The 26432-nt window shown below is 42.3% G+C and overlaps 1 protein-coding gene and 1 long non-coding RNA gene across 9 annotated transcripts in view; both read right to left on the bottom strand.

Moving 5' to 3' along the window:
- The window catches only part of LOC308572846, a 198965-nt gene that overhangs the window by 86918 nt on the left and 85615 nt on the right, over window positions 1–26432 (bottom strand). The window lies entirely within an intron of this gene.
- Window positions 1–26432, bottom strand: part of NEO1 (neogenin 1) — a 108505-nt gene that overhangs the window by 57886 nt on the left and 24187 nt on the right. For all 8 annotated transcript variants that reach the window (XM_081169185.1, XM_081169186.1, XM_081169181.1 and 5 more), the window contains exon 2: window positions 5808–6125. In XM_081169185.1, coding sequence (XP_081025311.1) covers window positions 5808–6125 — 318 coding nt within the window. The remainder of the gene's footprint in view (window positions 1–5807; window positions 6126–26432) is intronic.

The raw sequence follows: 26432 nt of genomic DNA, 5'->3' as shown, positions 1-26432 counted from the left end.
TTGAATTGCTATACAGTGGTACCTTGGTTTACAACCATAATCTGTTCTGGAGGTCCGTTTGTAAACCAAAACAGGTTGTAAGCCAAGGCATGCTTTCGCCAATGGGGCCTCCAAAAAAAATTGTTCGTAATCCAAAAAAATGGGTTGTAATCCAAAAAAAGGTTGCAAACCGGGAGACACACTTCCGGGTTTAACGTGTTTGTAATCCAAAACATATGCAAACCAAGACATATGCAAACCAAGGTACCACTGTAATGCCTTTTGCTTATCTGAATGGAGCGATGGGATGGGGTATAGAAACCTCTCTGTTTTTTGTATGGTTGGAAAGTAGCTACTGTACAAAAGTAAGTGTCACATCTAGGGCTGGGCGATGTTGGGTTTTCAACATCGCAGTGTATCGCCAGCCAAACATCGCAGTTTGGTGATAAACTGCAATGTTGAAAAAAGCTGCATTGGCTCCAGCCGGCAATGTGCCTGGTGAAACTGCCACAGCTCTCATCATGGGAGATGAGGCACTTTTACCTCCACACCTCATGGGCTGCTGTGGCCAATACAGCTGGCCCCAGCCCACTGCTCACTTTGGGGGCAGAAAGGCTCCTGCCCTCAGCTGAGAGAGCACCGAGTCCCCTGCCACTTGCACACAACCAGCAGGGGACTCAGGCTCCTTGGCCAGGCTCCACTGGGGGTGGGAAAGCTCCTGCCCCCAGTGGAGCCAGCCCCAGTGTTCCTGCCACTCACACTCGAGGAGCAAGGACCTTGGGGCTCCTTGGCCAGGATGCCTTCACTGGTGTGGGGGGCAGGCGAGCTACCAGGAGTGGAGTCGGGGCTTGCTCAGCTGCGAAGGGTAGGGTTCGCGCATCCCAGCCCCAATCCCACTCCTACTCACATGCAAGCAAGAGCAGAGGAGGGGCTCTCTCAACTGGGGAGAAGGAGCACTTTAAGGGAGCAAAAATTGACCATGGTATCCTCCTGGATATCCAGTGGGATGGATATCAGATGCATTGTGTTATGGTAGTTCTGTTTGTAGCTTAAGGGGTGGGTTCGGAGAGTAGCACTAGGTGGGTGTTCTTTGGCCCTCTGGTACTTGTGCAATGGGGTTTCCACAGAGTACTATCCTATTCCCGGTGCTCTTTAACATCTAGATGAAGCAGTTGGGAGTGGTTATTGGAGTTTTGGAGCAAGGTGTCAAAGTATACTGATGACACACAGGTTTACTTCATCGTAAGATTTATTATTATTATTATTAGAAGAAGAAGAGTTTGAATTTGATATCCCGCCCTTCACACCCTTTAAGGAGTCTCAAAGCAGCTAACATTCTCCTTTCCCTTCCTCCCCCACAACAAACACTCTGTGAGGTGAGTGGGGCTGAGAGACTTCAAAGAAGTGTGACTGGCCCAAGGTCACCCAGCAGCTGCATGTGGAGGAGCAGAGACGCGAATCCAGTTCCCCAGATTATGAGACTACCGCTCTTAACCACTACACCACACTGACTTGTTGTTGTTGTTGTTGTTGTTGTTGTTGTTGTTGTTGTTGTTGTTGTTGTTGTTGTTGTTGTATACCACCCTATATCCATAGATCTCAGGGAGGTTCATGGAAAGACTAAGGTTCCTTGGGTGGGTGGTACCCATATCCAGGATATAGGCAACTTACCTGTTCTGTTTACTGTATGATTTTTGAACCTGATTTTTTATGAATAGTACATAAATATTTTAATATTAAATAAATAAATCAACTGTAAAAGTATTTGACCTTAAAAGAAAAGGGAAGTGGACAATGAATTTAATTTTTTTATTTATAAAAATTATCTCACCCTTCCTTTCAAAGGAGCCCAGAGAGACATTAAACTTTATAATTTAATTAAAGGTTCTAAAATTTAGTTTCCTATATTATAAAACTGTTTCAGTTATTCCATGTTTTGGGTGAGGTGAGGAAACAAGGTCATATTTTAGAATAGGGCTATTGTCTCAGCCAAACATTTCCTGGACACAAATTCCCATTAAAAAGTCAACATGGTATGATTATGGAAAAACAAAAATGAAAGGAGCATGTGTTTATAAAAAATGAAGAAAAAAGAAAAACATCTGAAACACCAGGTTTATGGCTTTTTAGCTCCTATCTGAAGTGTTAGCCATTGCTTTTATCATTTATTCTTAAATACATATAAGTACAGTGTTTTGCTTTACTGCTGACAATAGTTATTGCACACGTCCATTTTAAAGTAACATTTTCTTCATATACGTCCCATATTAGAATAAGATGCTTCGTGACAGTTGTTGAGCTTTTTTTGCCAAAGTTGTTTGTTTGTTTGTTTTGCGAGAAGAAGAAGAAGAAGAAGAAGAAGAAGAAGAAGAAGAAGAAGAAGAAGAGTTTGGATTTGATATCCCGCCTTTCACTCCCTTTAAGGAGTCTCAAAGCGGCTAACATTCTCCTTTCCCTTCCTCCCCCACAACAAACACTCTGTGAGGTGAGTGGGGCTGAGAGACTTCAGAGAAGTGTGACTAGCCCAAGGTCACCCAGCAGCTGCATGTGGAGGAGCGGAGACTCGAACCCGGTTCCCCAGATTACAAGACTACTGCTCTTAACCACTACACCAAACTGGCGAGGGCAAAGTTATTGAGTTTTGGTTGGCCGACTGCAGTATTCCATATACAGTGGTGCCCCGCAAGACGAACGCCTCGCAAGACGGAAAACCCGCTAGACGAAAGGGTTTTCCGTTTTGGAGGCGCTTCGCAAAACGAATTTCCCTATGGGCTTCCTTCGCAAGACGAAAGCCCATAGGGAAATCTCCAGGACAGCGGGGAAGCGCAGCGCGTCTTCCCCACTGTCCTCGGACCTCCTCCGAAGGCTGGCGGTGGGAGGAGGGCTCTCCGCCCCACCGCCAGGCTTCGGAAGGCTGCTCCAAAGGCTGGCGGCGGGAGGAGGGCTCTCCGCCCCACCGCCAGCCTTCGGAAGGCTGCTCCGAAGGCTGCCGGTGGGGCGGAAAGACCTTCTCCCCGCGCCAGCCTTCAGAAGGCTCCTCCGAAGGCTGGCGGTGGGGCAGAAAGACCTTCTCCCCGCGCCAGCCTTCGGAAGGCTCCTCCAAAGGCTGGCGGTGGGGCGGAAAGATCTTCTCCCCGCGCCAGCCTTCGGAAGGCTCCTCCGAAGGCTGGCGGTGGGGCGGAAAGACCTTCTCCCCGCGCCAGCCTTCGGATGGCTGTCCTGAAGACTTGCGGTGGGAGGAGGGTTTTCCTTCCCACCGCCAACATTCAGAATGCTGTTCTGAATGTTGGCGGTGGGGAGGAAAAACCCTCCTCCCACCGCAAGCCCCGGGAACAGAGGAGAAGTGCTGCGCCCCTTCCCCTCTGTTCCCGTACCTGTCCTGAAGGCTTGCGGTGGGGAGAAAACCCTTCTCCGCACCGCCAGCCTGGCAAGTGGTTTCCATAGGAACGCATTAATTGATTTTCAATGCATTCCTATGGGAAACCGTGCTTCGCAAGACGAAAAACTCGCAAGAAGAAAAAACTTGCGGAACGAATTAATTTTGTCTTGCGAGGCACCACTGTATGTCCAGGAAATTTGTATGGCAACCCTAAATATACAGTCCATGAATTATAACCACTACATACTCTGTGAAAGTGAACAGTCAAAGTTTCCACTAACTGCTGTATACAAGTGATTAGTTAGTACTCCACAAAAGACTATCACTATCACATTTGATGACCCTAATTCAACAGAAATGAGAATTAACATAGTCTACACAGCTCAGTTGCAAATCATGAAACCCATATTAAATTTTTCCCTCTACCATGTACAAAATCTGACAAGCCACTTTCTCTCAGCATTAGCCTCCACTTGCATCTTTTCATCCTACAAGGTTATAAGGATACAAGGCATTTATATGATTATGTAAATTGTTACGTAAATTCCAATTTTTCCAATGGCAGCATCCTGACTGTATAATTCACCCCCAAAGAATGTGAAACCAGCCCCATTCTTGATAGCAGTGAAAATATTCCATGTGGTCTTAATAGTTTTTAATGCAGGACTAAAAGTCTGAATTCTCCTCCTCTTGATTTTACAATTTTAGCTTTAAATTTTGTTACCTTTGCGTAATCCAACTATTTTACTTGGCAAGCCTTTCGCCAATTGCTGCTCATCTCAGAAAAAGCACAAGAAAAAGTAGATCTTTTTCAGCCTTGTCCCTCCTACTCCGCAATAGCAGCTATTTTATAATAGCTGATCACAAAATATAGCAAATTACACAGAGGTAATGCTTTACACTAGGCTCCTTTGGACAAGGGTGTTAGGTAAAAATCTAACTAATAATAATAATAATACTCTGCAACTAGGGTTCTTGTAAGTAACATATCACTGTAGATTCATCTCATTAGATGAGGTAAATATTGTCATCCACCATCCATTTTCTCTATAGAACTTAAGCAATAACTAAAATTTTCTGTTCACTGTGATCCAGGAAATATTTTAAGAATTAGTCTATAACACAAGCAATTAAACTCAGCAAAGGCCACAAGCTTTCTGTATCACAGGGAGTGATAGGAACCAAATATTCTGATGGGCACATGCGTAGCACCCTCCATCTCTTCTTCATCTTTGCAAAGTCAATTTGAAAGACTGAAACTGCTTCACAGATTAAAGGAATGAAGCTCCAAGCAGCAGGAACCTACTGCCAGTTTTGAAGCTTTGTTAAAGCTCCACAAGTATTGCACTTTTCCTCCTCACAGTAATAATCATGATGGCAGGGAAGATAAAAACCATGACATGACATGATTGTATGATGGTGTTGTGTTCCATAGGCAGCTAGACAATGCTACAGGGGCAATACTACAATCTGTATTAGGAGAATGCACTAGTCTCTTTTTACCATTTGTTAATTTACAAATATTCAAGATGGATGTGGGTGGAGGGGAGGAATTCTTGAAGCATACAGTATTAACTAATAAGCCTGAATCAGATTACCATACAGCAACAGCAACAACTCCCCTGCTACCCAGCTTATCCTTTCCCCAAACTCTCAAGGGTGTAAAATTCCCAAGGCTAGCAGAGATTCCAAGTCATTAAGGACCATTAAGGTCCTTACATCCCCAATCGTCCATCAAGTTTGTCAGGCAAAAGCCCAGGACAGACCCGTTTATGCTAATTGGGCCATCAAACTCATTATACTGGAGATAAAAATCAAGCACTTGTGCCTTGTGTTCTTCCTTTTGTCACAATTTAATAGACGCAATGTTTGAATTTTAAAAAGCAGCAAATATTGCTGGGTTGTGGAAGGAATTCATTACCCAAAGCTTTTTATTAAGCAAAGAAAACAACCCTGAGAGGAGCTTATAGTTCATTAGGGAAATGAAAGAAAAAGCTACGTTAGTCAAGTTTTTCCAATCTAAAACTACTATAAGGTTCTTTTCCCCTTGTTTCTCCATTCTCTGTGTCAAAATAAAATTCTGAGGTGTAGCATGCAATAGTCTGCATAATGCCACATCATTTAAGAAATATAACAGATAAGTAAAGTAGAGACCTACAAAAACACATGTGGAGAAACAAAGAAGAACAGTCCTTTGGCCCTTCACTATCATTTATGCAGAGCAACTGACTTCTGAACCTTGTTGTGTGGATAGTGTGTTAGGGAGTTGCCTGTGCAGCAGCACACCAAATACACTGTGATAGCAAGCTGGGGGGACCCCTCAGACAGAAAGTCCACTAAAAAAATCCCTTCACATACAATGCAGGCAGGATGTTGTCTGTGGAACTGAGGGGCCAATATTTGTGAGATGGGATAAGCACAAGAAAGGAAACAACTTTAAAATACTCACCAGCTACTGTGAGCTTAGCTGTTCTGCTTACAATGGTTCCAAGGCTTTCCACAGTTGCAACACACTGATAATGGCCTTCATCAGGCTTATTGTGCTTAGAATGCACTACACTGTTGATTAATAAAGATCCATCTGGTAGCAACTGGCGTCGGTCATCTGACACCAAGTTTAAGAAAGTTCCATCCTTTTTCCATTCGATTTTTGGAGATGACTCACAATAAGCTGAACAATTCAGTATAACAGATGAAGCTCTAACTGACAGAGTGTCCACTGGCTCCACAGTAAAATAAAATGGAGTAAAAGTCCTCACTGTGGGTCCTGCAAAACACAAGAGAAATGAAGATTTTTTAAATGCTTCTCAGCTATCCTAAATATTTATTTTACAACAATTGAATATTGTTCCTTACATTCTGATATGTTAACTGCTTTTGGTAGTAAATATTTGAAATATATGCTTTGATATCCTGTGTAACGGAACCAATATATATCATCATCATCAAAAATATTTACATTTTCCATCTCATGAAGAAACTACCATAGGTTCTAGAAAGGACTATGAACTTGGTGGTTAAATAGGCAATCGTGCTTAGCATGCATATGTTTACAGAGATGTATATATTTCACAAATCACACACACATACACACGTAGATGCAAGTTACTTAGAAGTATAAGCCATGAGGCATATGGCTTGTAAGTCCAAAGTTTGGCTTAAGCCGCTTGGTAATATAAAACATCCTTCTGCAATCTGCTGCCCTCCAGACTACCTGAGCTAACATGGTCAATGGTGAAGGACAATGGGGGTTGTTAGCCAAAACATCTGGAAGGCACAAAGTTGAAGAAGGCCAGTATAAGGGTCCTGTTGAGTTGCAAACCATAAATATTACCCGTCTTGTCCAAAGAGAAAGATTATAAAATAAGGTTACCAGATTTCCTCTTTTCCCGGGGGACAGTCCCCCGATTTACAAATCAGTCCCCTAACAAATTCCATCTATTTAGTAGGAAGTTCAAAAGTGTCCCCAGATTCATTGAAAAAAATCTGGTAACCTTATTATAAAAGGGTAACAACAAGCTGGAAATGGCATAGAGACTGGAGAATATACTCTACAGACAGAGTGAACTAACATGTTATGGTATAACAGGACTGTTGTCAAAATAACTTACTCATGTTCTGTTTTTATCCTCATCACCAATGTGCAGTACTAATTTAACTTATGCCATTTCATCACAACATTCTGCATTTCCCTGCCTCTAGTTCAAAATTTATCTACTATGGTCCAAAAATTCGCAACATTAGGATTCCATAACATGGCAAAGAGTAAATGATACTTAATGTTACAGAGAGGGGAAATAAGAACCTGACAATTTTCAGAAATAACCCTATGTCTTTCAAACTATGCAAACCAGAACTAATAGGTCATCCAATGAAACTGATCAGCACTAGGTTCAGGAAAGACTACTCACTGACTGACATAAGGAAATCACTACCACAAAATATGTTGGATGCTAGCTAGCTAGCTAGCTATTGCTTTTGTTCTCATTCTCTCCCTCTCCCTCTCCCTCATTTTTTAAAGCTAAGTCTACCAATACCTGTTTGCCAAGACAAATTAATTCAACTCCACATGCTGGGGGCAAACAGGGGATTGCTATCATGACCTGCATATAAACTCCTGAAGCCCCAGAGCCACCTGGCTGTTATTTCTTGGCATTGGAACACTGGAACAGATGGCCCTTGGCCTAATCTAGCAAAACAATTTTTATAGTCTTATGAAGTTTTGCATGTTATCTCTCACACTGAAAATTTAAAGTGAAGCCACATCCTCCCCATAATAATTTAACATACAATATATTCTGTTTTTTCTAGAAAAGCTTTATCCCTCATTGTGTAACCAGGGTCGGTCATACAAGAAATTAAATTGTTTTGTAAATATACTTTACATTAAATGAGTATATTAATGTTTTTTCGTGAAGCTTTCCCCAAGCTGCCGTAGCCTTCACATAGTTTAATCAAAGGTAACTTGCCTTTAATTGCAACAGAGCCTTAACATTCAAGACTAACAGTATCTTTGCTAAGAAATTTGTTCTCTGCTGAACGAGGGCTAACTAAATAACCTGACTGGAATAACATGGTGAATACACATTTTAAGTTAATCATATTCTCGGTATACAGTTCCTTAATGTATACTGCCTTCCAACAGAAGGGAGGGCAAATATGTTAAGTAGTTTTAATCATATGATTAGAACAGTGGGTCCCACCCAACCTTACTGGTATGGCAACCCACAAGTCAAAGTAAGTATGGTGCCACTGATTTATTGGCACAAGAAGGTAGGACCTTAGAACTTCTGGAAGTGTCAGTATGCAGACTTTGAAAATTGCCTCTCCCACACACCCAACTTCCTGTGTCCCTCACACTTTTCTAATGAATTTGTGGTGAACTTTAAATTAAAAAGTTAATAAAGATAAAAAATACATAATATAAATCAAAGTGCTTAACATTTTATAGATACACCAAGGGCAGCATATCAGTGGGTAGACATAGTGGACATAGCCCAAGTAAGTGTGTCCAACCTGTACTCACTCTCATGTGTGCATTCCCATATACAGTGGAACCTTGGTTCTCGAATGGCTTAGTTGACAAACAAATTGGCTCCTGAACGCCGAAAACCCGGAAGTGTGTGTTCCGGTTTTCGATTTTTTTCTGAAGTCGAACATCTGACCTGGCTTCCACTTGAGTACAGGAAGCTCCTGTAGCCAATCAGAAGCTGCACCTTGGTTTTCGAAGAGTTTCGGGAATCGAATGGACTTCCGGAATGGATTAATTTTGAGAACCAAGGTTCCACTGTAGTTGATACAGCTGAGCAGCAGCAAAGAGAGGGCTGATCTTTTGGGAACTGCCACTTCAAGATGCTCCAGGTTCTTTGAGGCAACAACTCCAACATTGCTGACTTCCACTGACCGATGAGAAAGGTAAGACAAGAAATTAAGAAGTCTCCTCTATCTTAGCTAAGCAAAGGGGAAATATTGGAGCACTCCTTCCCATTTCTTGCTCAACAAGGCTCAAACCTAAAGTATGGTGTTGATCTCCAAAAACTGAGGTAGGGACCTGAGATTTTGAAATGTTATACCCAGCTATGTTGTGCAGTCAATTTCAGCAATGTTCCTTACACTGAATGAATTATTCAACAATTCAGTCATTCATTCATTTTAAAAAAACCTACCCATATCTCATTGTTAAACAGCTAAAGCAAAGCTGGGGGGATAAACAATGGATGTCACTAGTGTAATTTTAATTATTTTTCATTCAGCAAACTCCATGATAAGAATTTCAAGTTCTTACTCCATGAAACTGAACTTTAAAAATTTAAACTGAACAAATTTAAAATTTAAAACATTTGAACACTATTTATTTTTTTTGCAAAGTTGTAATAGACTTCCATAAAGTAAACAAGTGCTGAACACTATTTAGGACATCTTCTTCATTCCTGATTCTCTCAAAAACTGGAAGGGGGACAGCACTCAGGTTTGAAAATTAATTCCTGAATTTTCCTTCCAACATTTGTTTTGATATTTCCAAGCATATACATATTTAGCATTTATCGCTTCCTCTTTGAACAGAAGTGAAGGGATCAAAACAAATACTTATGTTCTGAAAGTACATGCCACATTTTACTGAACATGAACAGAAGACATGTACTGCTTGCTGCAAAGGCAGGGCAGACTGAGGTATTCTGGGAGCTCCATCTCTTTCCTGTCTTTGCTGCTGGTGGGTCCTAAAGCCCAACCTGACAGTCTCGCTCCCACTACAGGAGATTATAGAAACATGTCCTGTTTTCTATGTGTTTTTTTCTCCCACCACAGTCTTCCACACACATAAATATATTACTACTACTACTTATATTTATTAAAATAAGCCTGGGAAAAGAGAAACATGTTTGCCTGGAACAGTGCTGGATTTACGTATAAGCTAAACAAGCTATAGCTTAGGGCCCCACCCTCTTGGGGGCCCAAAAAAAATTAAAGGAAAAAACCTGGATGTACATTTCCAAAATATAAGATAAAAAATATATATAAAATAAAACCTACATATAGCAACAGTGTTTTGTGTTGTGTAGGCTCCTATTTGTTATGTGCAAATGGCTTTAGATACCTATTAGGTCCATAAATTATTCAACACAAAAAACAGCGACAATTCGTTGTTGACAAAGGACAGCTGGACTTATAAAGGGCCCCATTACCTACAGTAGCTTAGGGCCTCATCAAACCTAAATGCGGCTCTGGCCTGGAACCTAAAAATATGTAACAAAGGCACAAGGCAAGCCTCTCTGGGCAGAGCATTCCACAAGTGTGTAGCCACTGCAAAAAAGGCCTGTTCTCATGTTGCCACCCTCCAGACCTTTCATGGAGGAGGCACACCAAGAAGGGCATCAGATGATGATCGCAGGGTCCAGGTCAATTCATATGTGGAGAGACAGTCCTTAAAGTATTGTGGTTCTGAGCCATTTATTTATGACATTAGGCCAATGCCTATACAGTGGTGCCTCGCAAGACAAAAAGAATCCGTTCTGTGATTCTCTTCGTCTAGCGGTTTTTTTTCGTCTTGCAAAGCAAGCCCATTGAAGGATTAGCGGATTAGCGCTATTAGAGGCTTTTAGAGGCTTATCTGCTGATCGGATCAGCTGATAAGCGGTTTAGCGCTATCAGCGCTATTAGCAGCTTATCTGCTGATCGGATCAGCTGATAACCGGCTTAGCGCTATTAGTGGCTTATCTGCTGATCAGATCAGCTGATAACCGGCTTAGCGCTATTAGCGCTATTAGCGGCTTATCTGCTGATAGGATCAGCTGATAAGCGGCTTAGCGGCTTAGAAAAAGGGGGGAAAGGGGGAAAAACAGCAGGAACTCGCAAGACATTGTCGTCTTGCGAAGCAAGCCCATAGGAGATTCGTTTTGCGAAGCACCTCCAAAACGGAAAACTCTTTCGTCTAGCGAGTTTTCCGTCTTGCGAGGCATTCGTCTTGCGGGGCACCACTGTAATCCTATGTAAACCCCCATGCCCCAGTCATTCATGAACAGGTCAATACTCTAGGTGCCACTAGTGCCATCTGTGGGAGGATTGATTGGTATCATAAAAGGGGCATTGTCTGTGCTGGTTGTGTCAGTTCTTTATCTTGTTAATTGTTTTATTACAGTTTCAGTGTGCATTTTTAATGTTTAATGTTGCTAATATTTGTAAGAACCGCTTGGAGGGCTTCATGGGCAAAAAAAGAAAGCTAACATCTAAACTAATATTGTGTTTCTTTTGGCAGCTCTATAAACAAAATATTTTCTAGAATGATATTGTTTTCAGAAACAAAGCAAACATTTGCTTTTACACTTTTAGCATATCAAATTCAAAATGTACCATTAATTTTCACAGGTTGTATTTACATCTAGATCATAGGAATTTGATAAAATCCCACTAATGAAGAATAATCACACAAAACAGGCTAATCCTCCTGGAAAGAAACAAAGCTTGTATCAGCTGAGTGGCCTGAGAAAGGAAGTATTGGTGCGTTTCCATCTGGCTATAGATTGAAAAACAGAAGCATGTTGATTTGTAAAGGAAAGCTCTTTTGACAACCGGAGCACTTGAAAAAAATGCTACTTGTTTTTAAATAACTGTCTGTGGGTAGATGCCCCTTTATAATACGGCTGAAGCAGATGACATTGATTGAGTACTAATTGCCTAGGATACCAGGATAAACGTGCAACCTCTCCCCTTCTCCCTTAACAAGAGAAATTATGGTTTTCAATAGAGTACTCTGCCTGGGTGGCTGAGAAGCACGTTCTTTAATTAATGCCAAGAAACCTAAATACAGGTTGTCAATTTTTAGACAAGACAGATTTAGCTCTTAGTTATAAGGAACAGTAGCCTGGATTTGACCTGCTATGCTATATGAAATGTAAAAATCATTAGAGAAAGAATTCTGTATTCAAAGAGTAACTTAGAAGCTATTTACAACTAAGTTTTTCTTTGAGAAACTGACTATACATACTCAGTCTTACTGCATTTTGGCACTGCTTGATACGGTTGTATTGGGGGGGGGGACTTTTTCATTTACCCCTAAAGTAAATGCAATAAGAACAAAACTAAAAGGGGGGAGGGGGCTTGGTGGGAGAGGGAGGAAGTAAGGGGGAGACAGACTCAGGCAAAGTCCACTGGGCATGTATTTAATACAAAAAATTCCAAGTACAGTGGTGCCTCGCAAGACGAAATTAATTCGTTCCACAAGTTTTTTCTTCTTGCGAGTTTTTCGTCTTGCGAAGCACGGTTTCCCATAGGAATGCATTGAAAATCAATTAATGCGTTCCTATGGAAACCGCTTGCCAGGCTGGCGGTGCGGAGAAGGGCTTTTCTCCCCACCGCAAGCCTTCAGGACAGGTACGGGAACAGAGGGGAAGGGGCGCAGCGCTTCTCCTCTGTTCCCGGGGCTTGCGGTGAGAGGAGGGTTTTTCCTCCCCACCGCCAACATTCAGAACAGCATTCTGAATGTTGGCGGTGGGAAGGAAAACCCTCCTCCCACCGCAAGTCTTCAGGACAGCCATCCGAAGGCTGGCGTGGGGAGAAGGGCTTTCCGCCCCACCGCCAGCCTTCGGAGCAGCCTTCCGAAGGCTGGCGCGGGGAGAAGCGCTTTTCTCCCCACCGCCAGCCTTCAGAGGAGCCTTCCGAAGGCTGGCGCGGGGAGAAGGGATTTCCGCCCCACCGCCAGCCTTCGGAAGAGCCTTCCGAAGGCTGGCGCGGGGAGAAGGGCTTTTCTCCCCACCGCCAGCCTTCGGAGGAGCCTTCCGAAGGCTGGCGCGGGGAGAAGGGCTTTCCGCCCCACCGCCAGCCTTCGGAGGAGGTCCGAGGACAGTGGGGAAGAAGCGCTGCGCTTCCCCGCTGTCCCGGAGATTTCCCTATGGGCTTTCGTCTTGCGAAGGAAGCCCATAGGGAAATTCGTTTTGCGAAGCGCCTCCAAAACGGAAAACCCTTTCGTCTAGCGGGTTTTCCGTCTTGCGAGGCGTTCGTCTTGCGGGGCACCACTGTACAGCTATTGACATGGTTGATATTTTACTAGCAAATAACTGTTTAAGGCCAAATTTTTAGATTGTCCTTTAGAAATAATGGGCCTTGTCTTGGCCCCAACTTTGCTTTCCAAATTACTATTCACTATTAGACAGAAGTACCGTATTTTTCGCCCCATAAGACGCACCGGCCCATAAGACGCACCTAGATTTTAGGGGGGGAAATAAAGGAAAAAAAATTTATTTCCCCCCCCCCAGGTGCGCTGCACTAATCCAGAAGCTTGGGGCAAGCTGAGGTCAGCGCGCCCCAAGCTTCTGCGTGCCGGCAAGCAGTCCGCTGCCGCCCCAAGCCTCCCGCACCCGGCAGGAGGTCCCGCTGGGTGCGCAAGGCTTGGGGCGGCAGCGGACTGCTTGCGCGCACCTAGAAGCTTGGGGCGTGCTGAGCTCAGCACGCCCCAAGCTTCTGCATGCCGGCAAGCAGTCCGCTGCCGCCCCAAGCCTCCCGCACCCGGCAGGAGGTCCCGCCGGGTGCGCAAGGCTTGGGGCGGCAGCGGACTGCTTGCGCGCACCTAGAAGCTTGGGGCGTGCTGAGCTCAGCACGCCCCAAGCTTCTGCATGCCGGCAAGCAGTCCGCTGCTGCCCCAAGCCTCCCGCACCCGGCAGGAGGTCCCGCCGGGTGCGCGAGGCTTGGGGCGGCAGCGGACTGCTTGCGCGCACCTAGAAGCTTGGGGCGTGCTGAGCTCAGCACGCCCCAAGCTTCTGCATGCCGGCAAGCAGTCCGCTGCCGCCCCAAGCCTCCCGCACCCGGCAGGAGGTCCCGCTGGGTGCGCGAGGCTTGGGGCGGCAGCGGACTGCTTGCGCGCACCTAGAAGCTTGGGGCCAGCTGAGCTCAGCCCGCCCCAAGCTTCTCGGTGCGCGCAAGCAGTCCGCTGCCGCCCCAAGCCTCGCGCACCCGGCAGGAGGTCCCACCGGGTGCGCGAGGCTTGGGGCGGCAGCGGACTGCTTGCGCGCACCGAGAAGCTTGGGGCGGGCTGGCCCCAAGCTTCTCGGTGCGCGCAAGCAGTCCGCTGCCGCCCCAAGCCTCGCGCACCCGGTGGGACCTCCTGCCGGGTGCGCGAGGCTTGCAGACACTCGCCCGAAGCAGGGGGAGCCCTCCAGAGGGCTCCCCGTGCTTCGGGCGACAGGCTGCCGCCCCAAGCCTCGCGCACCCGGTCGGACCTCCTGCCGGGCGCGCGAGGCTTGCAGGCATTCGCCCCATAAGACGCACCCCGATTTCCCCTTCATTTTTGGAGGGGAAAAAGTGCGTCTTATGGGGCGAAAAATACGGTAATGAATATTTAGATTGCCTCTCGGACAAGCACTTTTGCTAGATGTTTTTCCCATCAAGAGGCTTTGTAAATACAGTTGGACCTCTGGTTACGTACTTAATTCGTTCCAGAGGTCCATTCTTAACCTGAAACTGTTCTTAACCTGAAGCACCACTTTAGCTAATGAGGCCTCCTGCTGCTCCCGCGCTGCCGCTGCACAATTTCTGTTCTCATCCTGAAGCAAAGTTCTTAACCCGAGGTACTATTTCTGGGTTAGCGGAGTCTGTAACCTGAAGCGTACGTAACCTGAGGTACCACTGTATACATTGGTAATTCTGGTTCAAACAAAAAGGCCTGGATGCATGGAGAAATTGTTAACACAATATTAAAATTACAGAAGAGTTTAGTGGCTCACTGGAAGAAAGCCTCTTTTTAAAACCACTTAACTCATGTTTCTGATTTAAAAAGTGGAACAAAGAGTAAAATAATACCATTGGGAGCAGATATCAAATTGCTGGCTAACCTGTGATGTTTAATGTATTTTCCCCCCTTTTGGTTTTAAAGTATCTATGTGAGATTTTTTTTGTCTGTTTATTTGTAAGTTGCTTTCGGTTGCCCAGGCCAAGATAAAGTGACTAAAAAATTTCAACAACTACCATATTTACTCGAGTCTAATGCATCATCAAACCTAATGCACACCTCAATCTTCAAAACCTTGAAATCCAAAAAGTATTTGCTGGCAAATGTAAATACACCATTGAATCTAATGCACACCCTAATTTTCGCAACATAATTTGGCAAAAAAAAGTGCATATTAGATTCAAGCAAATACAGTAAACAAACTATGTGCTGAATGCTCCTGGACTACAAACCCCATCATCCACTGCAAATGGTCATGCTAGCTAGAGTTGATGTGAGTTGTCCATCAATATATTGGAGAGCCACAAATTAGCCACCCTTGTCCTACACTATAAAAAGTACAGTTAATTGGAATGGTACTACAGGACCTCATAATTAGCATGCAAAGTCTGTGACATTTCAGTCTTAATGATTAAAAGCAAGCCACAGACAGCCTCTCAAGAAGCATTCAGTCCTTCGTCTACATTCCTTATGAGCATGTAGTTAGTGCAAACTGCAGTACTGTTTTCCCACAGATACAACTTGTAGTAATTGAGTGCCTTAAAGGCAGTTGTTTCAAGTTGCAGAGAGTGGGGAAACTTGAAAACTCTGGAAATCATACAAGCCTCCATGTTCAAGAGCAAAGAAAAAATACCAAAGTAAATCAAGGAGAAACAAAATTAAGATTTTTAATCTAAAACCAGTCATAACAGCAAAAATGGAATATGCAAGATTTCATTTCAATATACTACACAAGTAGCATTAAACAAGTCAGAAACAATTCAAATTCATTAGAAACAAAAAGTGTGGGAAGTCGGACAAAGACATGATTCATAAAAATTTCTATCTTTGTTCTCTCTGTGTTAAAATGCAACATCGCAGCCACTAGATGGCACCAAACACAGTTATTTATATATGCAATGGATCTCAAAGGAAAAAATGATCTTTCACTACAAGACTGTTCCTTCATTAGCAGCATGTCAAACTCCTAGATGCCATTCCTTAATATAGAAACTTCAGTTACTGAAGCCCACTTTAATTTTTGTATTCTTCCTCCTTGTCTTAAAGTCTAAGAATGAGTAATAATATAAGAATATCTCCGGAATTTAGAAGCTGTTTACTAAAATGGGAAAATGAAAACACACAACACACAACCCCCCCCCCCTCAAAATATATTGAACCAACCCCGGTAAAATGGTATATATATTTTATTAACATGTGAATATGCTTTATACTGAGTAAGCCAAGCCTTGGTTCACTAAACCCAATACTGACTTGTTTAAAGGTACAAGCTCTGAGTGCCAGCTGGAGTTTTCCAGCTACTACTACCATAGAATATTTTATTAGAGATACTTTACATGCAGAAATCCCAGTATGTGATCTACCACTAAAATATGGCCCCTCCAGAGCTGTGGAAATAACATCTTCATTGGACAGAGAATTGTGTATGTACAAATAGGTACTGCGGTCATGATTCCCCAGCCTGATACAGAAGCCACCAGAACTGCATGCACATGGCCCTGTGATATAAGTCACAATATCGCAATCAGCTATTTTGGAGAGGAACAGAATTCACACCCTTGCAGCAATCAACAGCAGTTCCTTTTTGGCCTGCTAGCTCTCCCTTTAAATATTTACCACAGTCCAATGGCTTGAAAGGTGTGTTTCAGCATACATCTTTCTAAGGAGTGGAGTATTCAGTTTGCAGCTGGAGACAGAAGTCTAAAACCAAATGCCAAAATTCGAGATAATGCCCTAGCAGCCAAATCTTAAGGTTTAGTAAGTGGGAGAAGCAGATTTTTTTTAAAAAAAACAATCTCTACCTTCCATGGGTAGATGAGCAGGGTGGGAGCAAGGATTTCTGCACATAGTTACCACCCTTCCCCAATAAGGAAGAAGTGGTGGAGTGCTCCATGTGTGAAGTGGCTGGTATACAGCCTGCTATTCTTAATCTGCTGATTCTAGGAGTATATCCCAGTTCATGCTCTGAAACTTGTTTCTATGCATTATGGCCCCTCACTGGATCATGATTCCTAGCCTGTTGGAGGTTGGGCAGAGGAGGAACAGAGAATTCCGCCCTTTAGCAGCACTACAGTAAAGTGTTTGAAATTTGCCAGGTGCATTTTGCACCTAGATATCGGCCATTTGTGACCAAGAGAAGTTCCTCGGGTGCCAGGATGGCACCTGACGTCTCCACCATCTGGAGGTGCATACCTGGGGATCCTTGGATCTAAACTGTTTCCACACACTGGCAAAACATCCTGTAGAATTCTATCCATTATATTTTATCTGTACAATCAGAATGAATTTCAGGAATCAAAAAGTCATACTCAAAAATATGACTTTCAAGCTGTCTGGCCCTAAAATGGTAACTAGGCGTTCCATTTTGGTGACCATAAAAGACAAAAGATTTATACAATCTGAATAGAAAGCAGAGTATGGTGACTGTAATCCTGGTTTAAGGAGCCATTTGACGCCTAGCTTATATATCTGAATTTCTAAAACTGATCATGACTCAGATATTATGAACTATTAGTGTTGTGGTTTGAAAACCTGGGATACTAACTAAAAGCTCTGTATATCCATGCTTCACTTTTTGTAAATGCTATGAAAGATAGACATGTTTCTATGCATATGCATTCATTATGTTGTTACAAGTGGCTGAATATTTCCACTAACGCAAGAAGAACACAATACTGTATAACACCCAAAATGTTATGTCCTGCTAAGAGGGATGAAGTATAGCAGTGTCAAGTCTAGGACTGCTGCCTAGAATGCCAGTCTCTCATGCCATACAGCAGGAAACTAGTTGAGAGTTTTTCCGATGCGACTTGCCTCCCTTTCATTGAGGTCAGAACAATTCTGTATGACAACTTACTTCAAAGTATCATTCAATTCATGTTGAATCTCATTTGGGCTGCATAGTACTGCTGCTGCTGCTAGGAAAGGACACATCAGTCTCTATCTCAGGTATTCACTGAGATAATAGTGGGGGGTTGCAATGAGCCAACAAGGGGAAACAAAGCACATCAGGTGCAACAAATAACAGAATCCTGGCTTCTAGGGCAAACAATGAAAAAGTGTAGCATTGCATTCTGTGCTGATAAAGTTATTCTGTTAACTTAGCAAGCTACTGAATATTCCTTATTTCAGAATACTGTATACCCCTCTGTTAACTTTAACACAGCATGAACTGAAGTTCTAAAAAAGTAACAGTGTTATGTGTAAAGAAATAAGATCTTGTGTGAAATCACAATTTCAAGGGCATCCTTTGTTACACAGAATTAAACAACTTACAAGCACTTCACACAAAATACAATGTCATAATGCATGCATTAGAATTGATACCAATGCTTCATACAATGTGCTAAATAGTAGTAACATAAGCTTAGAGAGAGGATTGCAAATAAACATCACAAATGCTCAGTGATCCTAAACAAAGTGATTTTGTGAGACTAACCACTGAAAGTACAAATTGTGTAAGTGAAGAACTACTAAATCTTTAGACAAAGAACAGTGCAATTTTGTGTGCAGGTTTTCAATAAAATCATGTTAGAAAACTTTAAATACGACCAAATCCTACCTAAAACTATATGTAAATATTGTTCATAGAGCCATAGAGTTGAAAGGGACACAAGGGTCATCTAGTCCAACCCCCTGCGATGCAGAAATTTTTGCCAACATAGGGCTTGAACCCATAACCCTGAGATTAAGAGTCTCCTGCACTACCAAATGAGTTATCTCAGCTAAGAACCACAGTTTTCTATTAATATGAAGGAATAATATGATCCAGAATTACTGGCTCCCAGAAAGAAGACTAGGACTTGCTCTCGTTTGGGTCAGTTTTGGATTGGTGCTAGGTTTCCACAATAAAATTGTAAGTAACATCAGAGACTTAGATGTTTGTAGTGTGGGTATGCCCTATATTTGGCAAAATATCCAGAAAAACTGCATGCCTCAAGCCATGTATTTTAAGGGTGTATTCTTTTTACCCTTCTAAGAGCCATAATTCTATACTATGTACCTGTGATACAACCTTCCCTAGCAAATAAAATATAATATTAAAATGAGAGGTGGTAGAATTTAAGTCTGCTAAGATGCTGTGCTCTGACAGTGTTTTCCATCCCTAATGCACATGGTATCACAGCAGCAAAACTAGAGCCATGACCACAATCTTTACTCTGGACAACCCACGTTTTTGTTCATTCGTGCTAAGCCATGATTTGGCTTAATTTTACATGCAAAACAGGTGAATATATATTTACGCAAGCTATATCTCTTTTGTTGATTAAACTTTAACACATATCAAATAACTGTGCATGTAATATCTGCTGTGCCATCTTTTTCTTCTATTTCAACCATGGAACAGAATTTCTAAGTGAAGCTGTATTAATTCCTCAACACAAAAAAATGAACACCACATGAATAATGTATTAGAAATATTTGCTTCATGTCAGCAGCTTTGTAGGAGGAAACAATATTTATGAAGTCCCTCGGGAAAATGAGAAGTTAAAAATGGAAAAACACACACTAACATTAAGGCATCTCCAGAAAAAGAAAAAAGTATTTGATAGATATACAAGGAAAGGGTGAGGGCTGTGTGCTTGCATGGTCAAGTTCCGGAACATACGGCAAATGAGGCTCAATCGCATGTAGATTTCCTTCTCCACTAAGCAAGTGCAGCCCCAGAAGCTCATCTAGGTTAAAGTTAATTTCTCTTTAAATGTTCAAAAGCTTTGCTGCTGTCTCTAATTTTATTTGAGTAAGAACTAAGAATTAAAACAGATTCCTAAAGTTGTAGTAGCAATTTAAAAGAGAACAGTTCAATCAAGTGTCCAACTTACTGTCAGTCACACAAGAGAATGTTAGAAATAGCACCACTTACAGGTTAAAGACCCGGAAGCTGTCTGTGGACAAACGCCGGGTCTCTCAGCCTATAGAGCAAGATGAGCAAGTCATCCACGAATGGACCTAACGGTCAGGGGTACCTATACCTTTACAGGTTAAAGATAGCTAAGAATTTGAATTATTGGGTTATTTTAGAAGTGTGTAAATACCTTATAAAGAAAGAAAGAAAGCCAGTTTATCCAGAGGCCTCTAAAATACTCAGTATCAGCTGAACACACACACACACGATGAAATATACTGTTCCAACAAATTTAGCATAACACACAGGCAGAAGATGATAATTCAGAAACAGGTAACTAAAGAAGAATCTATCTTCACAAGTATTAAGCCTGGAAATCTAATATCTCAAAAATGACATACAACTTAATGCTTTGCATATGTTTAAATATAAGCGCACCAAATTAACAAACAACAATGCTACACAGAACTCCGTGACATGGCTCACCAATAGGTAAAGGATCCCTGGACAGTTAAGTCCAGTCAAAGGCAACTATGGGGTGCAGCACTTATCTCGCTTCAGGCCGAGGGAGTTGGCGTTTGTCCACAGCCAGCTTTCCAGGTCATGTGGCTAGCAGGACTAAAACACTTCTGGCACAATGGGACACCATGATGAGTGCCAGAGCACAAAGAAACACTGTTTACCTTCCCGCCACAGCAGTACCTATTAATCTACTCACACTGGTGTGCTTTCAAACTGCTAGGTTGGCAGAAGCTGGAACAGAGCAACAGGAGTTCACCCCATTGCGCAGATTCAAACTGCCAACCTTCCAATCGGCAAATACAAGAGGCTCAGTGATTTTGACCACAGCGCCACCCACTTCCAGGTGCTCACCAATAAACTATCCCAACAGCAGCCATTATGCATGGTGGATAGCACTATACTATACAGTTGTACCTTGGAAGTCGAACAGAATCCATTCCGGAAGTCCGTTCGACTTCCAAAACGTTCGAAAACCAAACTGCAGCTTCAGACGTTTGGGTTCCAAAAGAACGTTCACAAACCAGAACAATGACTTCTGGATTTGCAGCATTCGGGGGGTCAAAACGTCCAAGTATCAAGGCATTCAGGATCCAAGGTACGACTATTCAGAAATTCTGCCATCTTCGAAACACTTGTCTATACCCCAAACTGAACGTGCTTGCATGGTATACAGTGGTACCTTGGGTTACATACACTTCAGGTTACAGACTCCGCTAACCCAGAAATAGTACCTCAGGTTAAGAACTTTGCTTCAGGATGAGAACAGAAATCGTGCTCCGGCGGCGCGGCGGCAGTGGGAGGCCCCATTAGCTAAAGTGGTGCCTCAGGTTAAGAACAGTTTCAAGTTAAGAACGGACCTCTGGAACGAATTAAGTTCTTAACCCGAGGTACTACTGTACACACAACCAGCAAAAAACCCTAAATGACAGTTTAGATTGGGGGGGTGGGGAGACACAATTATCCATTGGGAGACTTGTATTTAATTCCAACATCTACCATGCAATTCTTGCATGCCATTGTGATGACTCAGTTCCCATCTGAAAAATAAGAACAATAACACTGGCATGCCTAGTTTTGTGAAGTGACATGGAGACAAACAAAACATACATTTTAAATAACTTTTTGAAACGTTAAAGAAACTTGCAAGCATTAAGTAGAACTAGTGTTGCATGTCTTAACAGATGCGCTAGTAACTTCAATACAGTCATTATAAGAAAAATGAACATTATCCCAGCTGATGGCTGTCCCAGTATTGCCCCCCCAAAAAAAACATCTGCTATCACATGACCATTGGTGGCCTCCTATCTTTATTTAAAGCAGCAGATATACCAGTATATCATATTAGGCTAAGAGCAATTCAGGTTTATAAAACATTTATACATGAGACACTTTCATGAAGGAATAGACATCTTGTGAGTACACCAGAAGAATGACTGTTTTTAATCCATAACGGAGACTGGGAACCTTTAATTAACAGAAGGTCCTCAACATGTGAAAACTGGATGCATTCAGGTGAAAAGCCTACATACGTGATCATGACACACCACAGTCTATGGACAGATAGTCTGCAGGAATTTTGCAGAAGAGGACATGCCTCTTGTTAGCAAGATGATAACACTGTTAGTCCAAGCTCTCTTTCATTTCTTAGTAACAAAGCTGTGCCATCAATCACGCCTTCCTTCCCAGACAGAAATTCCTGACAGAGCTGGAAAGTGAGATGGCATGAAGAAATCAGTACTACATCATTCCACTACTTAGTCATCACTAGCTAACTTCATTAAAATAATGGTTCCAATTTTCAACAGCGTTCACACAGGTAAGTAAATTTGTTCCTGCAGTGCTATTTTGAACTGTGCATTAGATCTACAACAGTCAGGCAATTTGGGCTACAACCTGTCAATAACTAAATATAACCAGCTGAATGAATCAAGGTATTTTTGCAACAGCAATTCCTGAAGAGCATTACATATATAACATATTATCTATAAAGCCCTAAAAACTTTGGGACGAAGCTACTTGAAGGACCATCTCTTCATATGGGAGTCTGTCTGCCTTTAATCCTGGCTACTGTGTCCCTTCTGCATATGCCATTGCCTTCTAATGAAAAGTTGGTGGCAATGTACGAAATGCAGTGAGTGGAATGTGGAATTCCCTTCCACAATTTGTATTTCACTAACAATTGAAAACTTCCCTTTTTAAACACTGGTGCCATTTTGATTCTGTTGCTGCTTAATGTGTAGATTGCTGCCATTTTTAGTTTTACTTATTTGTGCTTTAAGGATAAGATTATAAGCACTTTTATATTTGGTTTTTATTTGTAAGCTGCTTTGAGCGAAGGGGGAATGTAGGGCATAATTTTTTCAATGAATAATAATATGCATTAAGTTAGGAATTTGGGATAAATAAACTTAAGGACTCAACAACATTGAAATTCAACAAGTTTTTAACTACAAGTATGACAGGATTCGGTGTTCAAGTTGCCATGCCTAGCTTATCAACAATAACTAACTCAAATGAACTTTCAAAGAGTTTAATTTAAAAAGACCCAATTTTTACTTTTGAAAGGGATATCTGTGCATATACAAAGGTGACTACAAGTTGGAGACATGAAGGCAAATTGCTGCTCTCAATGTTTTTTAAAAACCACTCCACTTATCTGACTTAATTTTAAAGTATGACAAGCCAGGAAGAAAACATCAGAGAACAGCAACAGCCAACATACTACGTACAAAAACTCTCACTGCGCACAAATAAAAGAAGTTGACACAGAAAAAGTCATGTATACCCAAAGATAAACTCAGCAGCCCCAACACAAAAAAGAATAGGGTAAGGCCCTATGGTCATCTGCTGATATACACAGAAATCCATTCCACAGGTAAGAACAGTCTTTGCTTATCCAGGAGGCCACAGGTTAGGACACACCAGAGCTGAAGCATGTATGGTGGGAAATTGTATAAAATTGGCGCTACCTAATGCACAGAAGGGAAATGCTGAAATATGTGCTTTCTAAATGCCACTTCAGCCAAGGCAAACAAGTCAATCTTGCAATAATTAATTGCCTACTGGGCCTAGCCTATGCAGCCATTCTACAGATTTCCAGCAGTGGAGCAGTTTAGGCAAAAGTCAGCTAAAGTAGCTGCTGCTTTGATGGTATGAGCAAATACCTTACCAGGAAGTAGAAATTTCAGACTGGTGTAAGCTAAGGAAATACAGGCTTTAAGCCAACCAGCCAAGATAGGAACGAAAACCTTCAGTCTCAGAGAGAGGTGGAAAAACACAAAAGGTGCAGATTTCAGGGGCTCAAAGGGCGGTGGAGATCCCAGGACGGAAAGTGATGTTGGATAGAAGATTTCAGAGCAGCTTCCAGAAGAGAACAGCAAAGAAAATGATTAGAACTGAGTGGTTTGTCCAGATCCTTTGATAAAAGAGGGTGAAATGGAAGCCAAGAGTTTTAAGGTGTTTGGCTTGAGTCAAATCATCTGGCAGAAAGGATGCCTTCTAAGGACAAACTTATGCCGACAGCACCATTCAGAAAATTATTTCCATGTTCTCTGATGAAGCTTGACAGTCAAAGGACAATGAGATGCAACACAGCACCAATACCAAGAAGAGAGCCCTTCCTCAGAGAAGTGTCTCCTTTCAAATGCCAGCCATGAGAGTTTCAACCAAACTGGGTCCAGGTGAAAGATAGGTCTTTGAGACAGAAGGCCATCTTCAGAAATGAAGGTCAAGGAGGGGATGCTGTCAAATTGAATAAATTGGCAAATTATGGCCTCCAAGAACAAAAAAGAAGGCACAAAGAAAACAGATGCTCTTTATTCCCTTACTCTTTTGGCCACCAGAGGAAACAGCAGAAACACATACAGATGGCTCAGAGACCACGGAGAGAATAGAGCACTGACTGCTTCCACCTTTTGATGCACATATTGGGAGAAGAACCTGCTGACTCGGTGGTTGGACAGAGACGCAAACAGGTTCATACTCGCCTTCCTGAAATGTGTAACCTGGTGCCTGAAGGCTCCCGGATGGAGCTTCTTACTTCCCATGCTGCACCTCTTACCTGCTGAGCCAATTGCCCTGATTTTTTTCTTCTTTTAGATGCTCTGCCTTTGGAGTGTCAATATATTGCTTGCCCAAAGGAGACAGACATAATGAAATCAGGAAAACCCAATCCTTGGCCTCTGAGAAAGACATGAACAAAGCAAATAACAATAACCAACTGCCTTGGATGTAGAACTTTTTGACAAAGCAAATGGCAACAAGAAGGATAATTCAATGGAGAGGCAATGACAAGAGACAGTGATGGGTGATTGTGCCCTCTAGCCTTGTTTGCTAGTTATTCTGATGCAGCAGCGACTTTATAAAGCATCACACTCACAAAGATCTATAAAGCCAACAGAGTAACAAATAGAAAGAGCTTTTGCTGTGGAAAAAGGGAAGATACTACAAACATCATTGGTCACTTTTTGAGACTCCTTACAAGAAAACACAATAAAGGGCGAGAAGTTATCTCTAAGTGACCCCTTCTTTCAATTTACCCTAGTTTCAGTTTCAGTTCCATTTCTTATGAATATTTTCCTGGGGTAAACAATGCTAACTCCAGTCTGAGTGATCAAAAATTATTGATGTGGGGGAGATATTCCATTTCCCTGAAGATCTCAATATCATATTTTGCTGGTGCTTTTCAGAAAAAAACAAAAAATGTAAGCAGTTTCACTCAAAAGCTGGTCAGGAGCACTGAATCCCATAATGAAATCTCTACTCCAGAAGGCATTAGCGCTTACAAAGTTTTAATTATAAGAGCTCAAAGCTCACAATATTCAGAAAAGAAAAAAAGTGAAATCAGTGACAGTGATTTGTTTTCCTAAGACAATACAGTTTGTCTGAAAAACCTTGTGTACAAAAAGGCAGAACAGAAGCAAAAGTTCTCATTTCCCAATGATTTCCTGGATATTTTACAATTGTTTCCTTTCAGGAAGTTTATGTAGTCTATGCAGTTCCAACACTAATAATCTGCTTGAGAAGTAAGCTATTCAAATACACCAAAGTTCCATTCCTAGAACGGAAACAATGAAAAACGTCTGGCTCAGTGCTAACAGTACCAGTTTTGTTTTGTGAAGTGTCTATATCAGGAATCATGCACATCCCCATGAAGTGTCCTTCAGATCTCCACAAAAAATTAGAAAGATACATGCATCATCTGTCAATCTGTCTCAGAATTCATTTGCATGGAAACAAGGCTATGCAACACAGACATAAGTCTAGCATTGGTGGTATGCACCTAGTCTTAAAACGCTACTAGCTGGAGAACTGAGAGCAGAAAACAGAATCTGTCCCATTTACAGGCAACAATGCACCTAGACCTACTGTTTCCCTTCCCCCAATTTAGACTTAAGAGTTAAGTGAAGAATTATAGCTCAGTCGGGAGAGCATGAGACTCAATCTCAGAGTCGTATGTTCGAGCCCCATGTTGGGCAAAAGATACCTGCATTGCAGGCAGTTGAACTAGATGACCCTTGTAGTCCCTTCAAACTCTACAGTTCTATGACTATATTATTCTGCTTTTCCCTTGCGAGAGAATGGCCATCTTTAAAATCAGTGTATTCCTGGGCAGATACTAAAGCCAACCATCTCCTTAAGAGCTGAAACAGCTGTAACACTCTCTCCCAAAAGTATCCTCTGAGGATGTGAAGATGTCCCACGAAGGAATTAACAGAGGATGAAGTGGGCTACTCTGCAAATGTCTGCTAGAGAAGCTTTCTCAGAAAGCTAAAGCAATGGAAGCTTCCCCAATAAAATATGCTTGGATAACCTCAGGAGATAGATTGGTAGCTCTGCATTCCAAAAGCCATTTAGCTAAGATACAGAAACCCTAGTAGTAGTAGTAGTAGTAGTAGTAACATTAACATTTCTATAATGCCCTTCATCCAAGAACCACAGGGTGATTTACAATATGAAAACACAGACCTTGACATTAAAAAAAGGTCATAAAGAGGCAGCTCTGATGACAGAGGGTCTTAGGTCTGTCAGTAGAGTCCTGGAGTCATCAACATGGCACCTGTAGGCACAATGGTGACCTTGAAGACTCTCATACCCACAAAGCTTCTAAGCACCCCCTTGCTTACCACCATCAACCCCCTTTTGAAAAGTACTTCTTTCAGCTCTATATGCTTTTCAAGGCACAGACCTGTCCCTGAGTAGCTTCATGGAGATGGGGGCAACTGTGAGGGTAAGACAGAAAGGGGTAAGATCTTGAAGTTGGGAAGGCA

This window comes from Podarcis bocagei (genome assembly GCF_964188305.1).
Source record: "Podarcis bocagei genome assembly, chromosome: 14".
Lineage (NCBI taxonomy): Eukaryota > Metazoa > Chordata > Lepidosauria > Squamata > Lacertidae > Podarcis > Podarcis bocagei.
The sequence above is the reverse complement of the archived record's forward strand: the minus strand, read 5'-3'. Positions and strand labels throughout refer to the sequence as shown.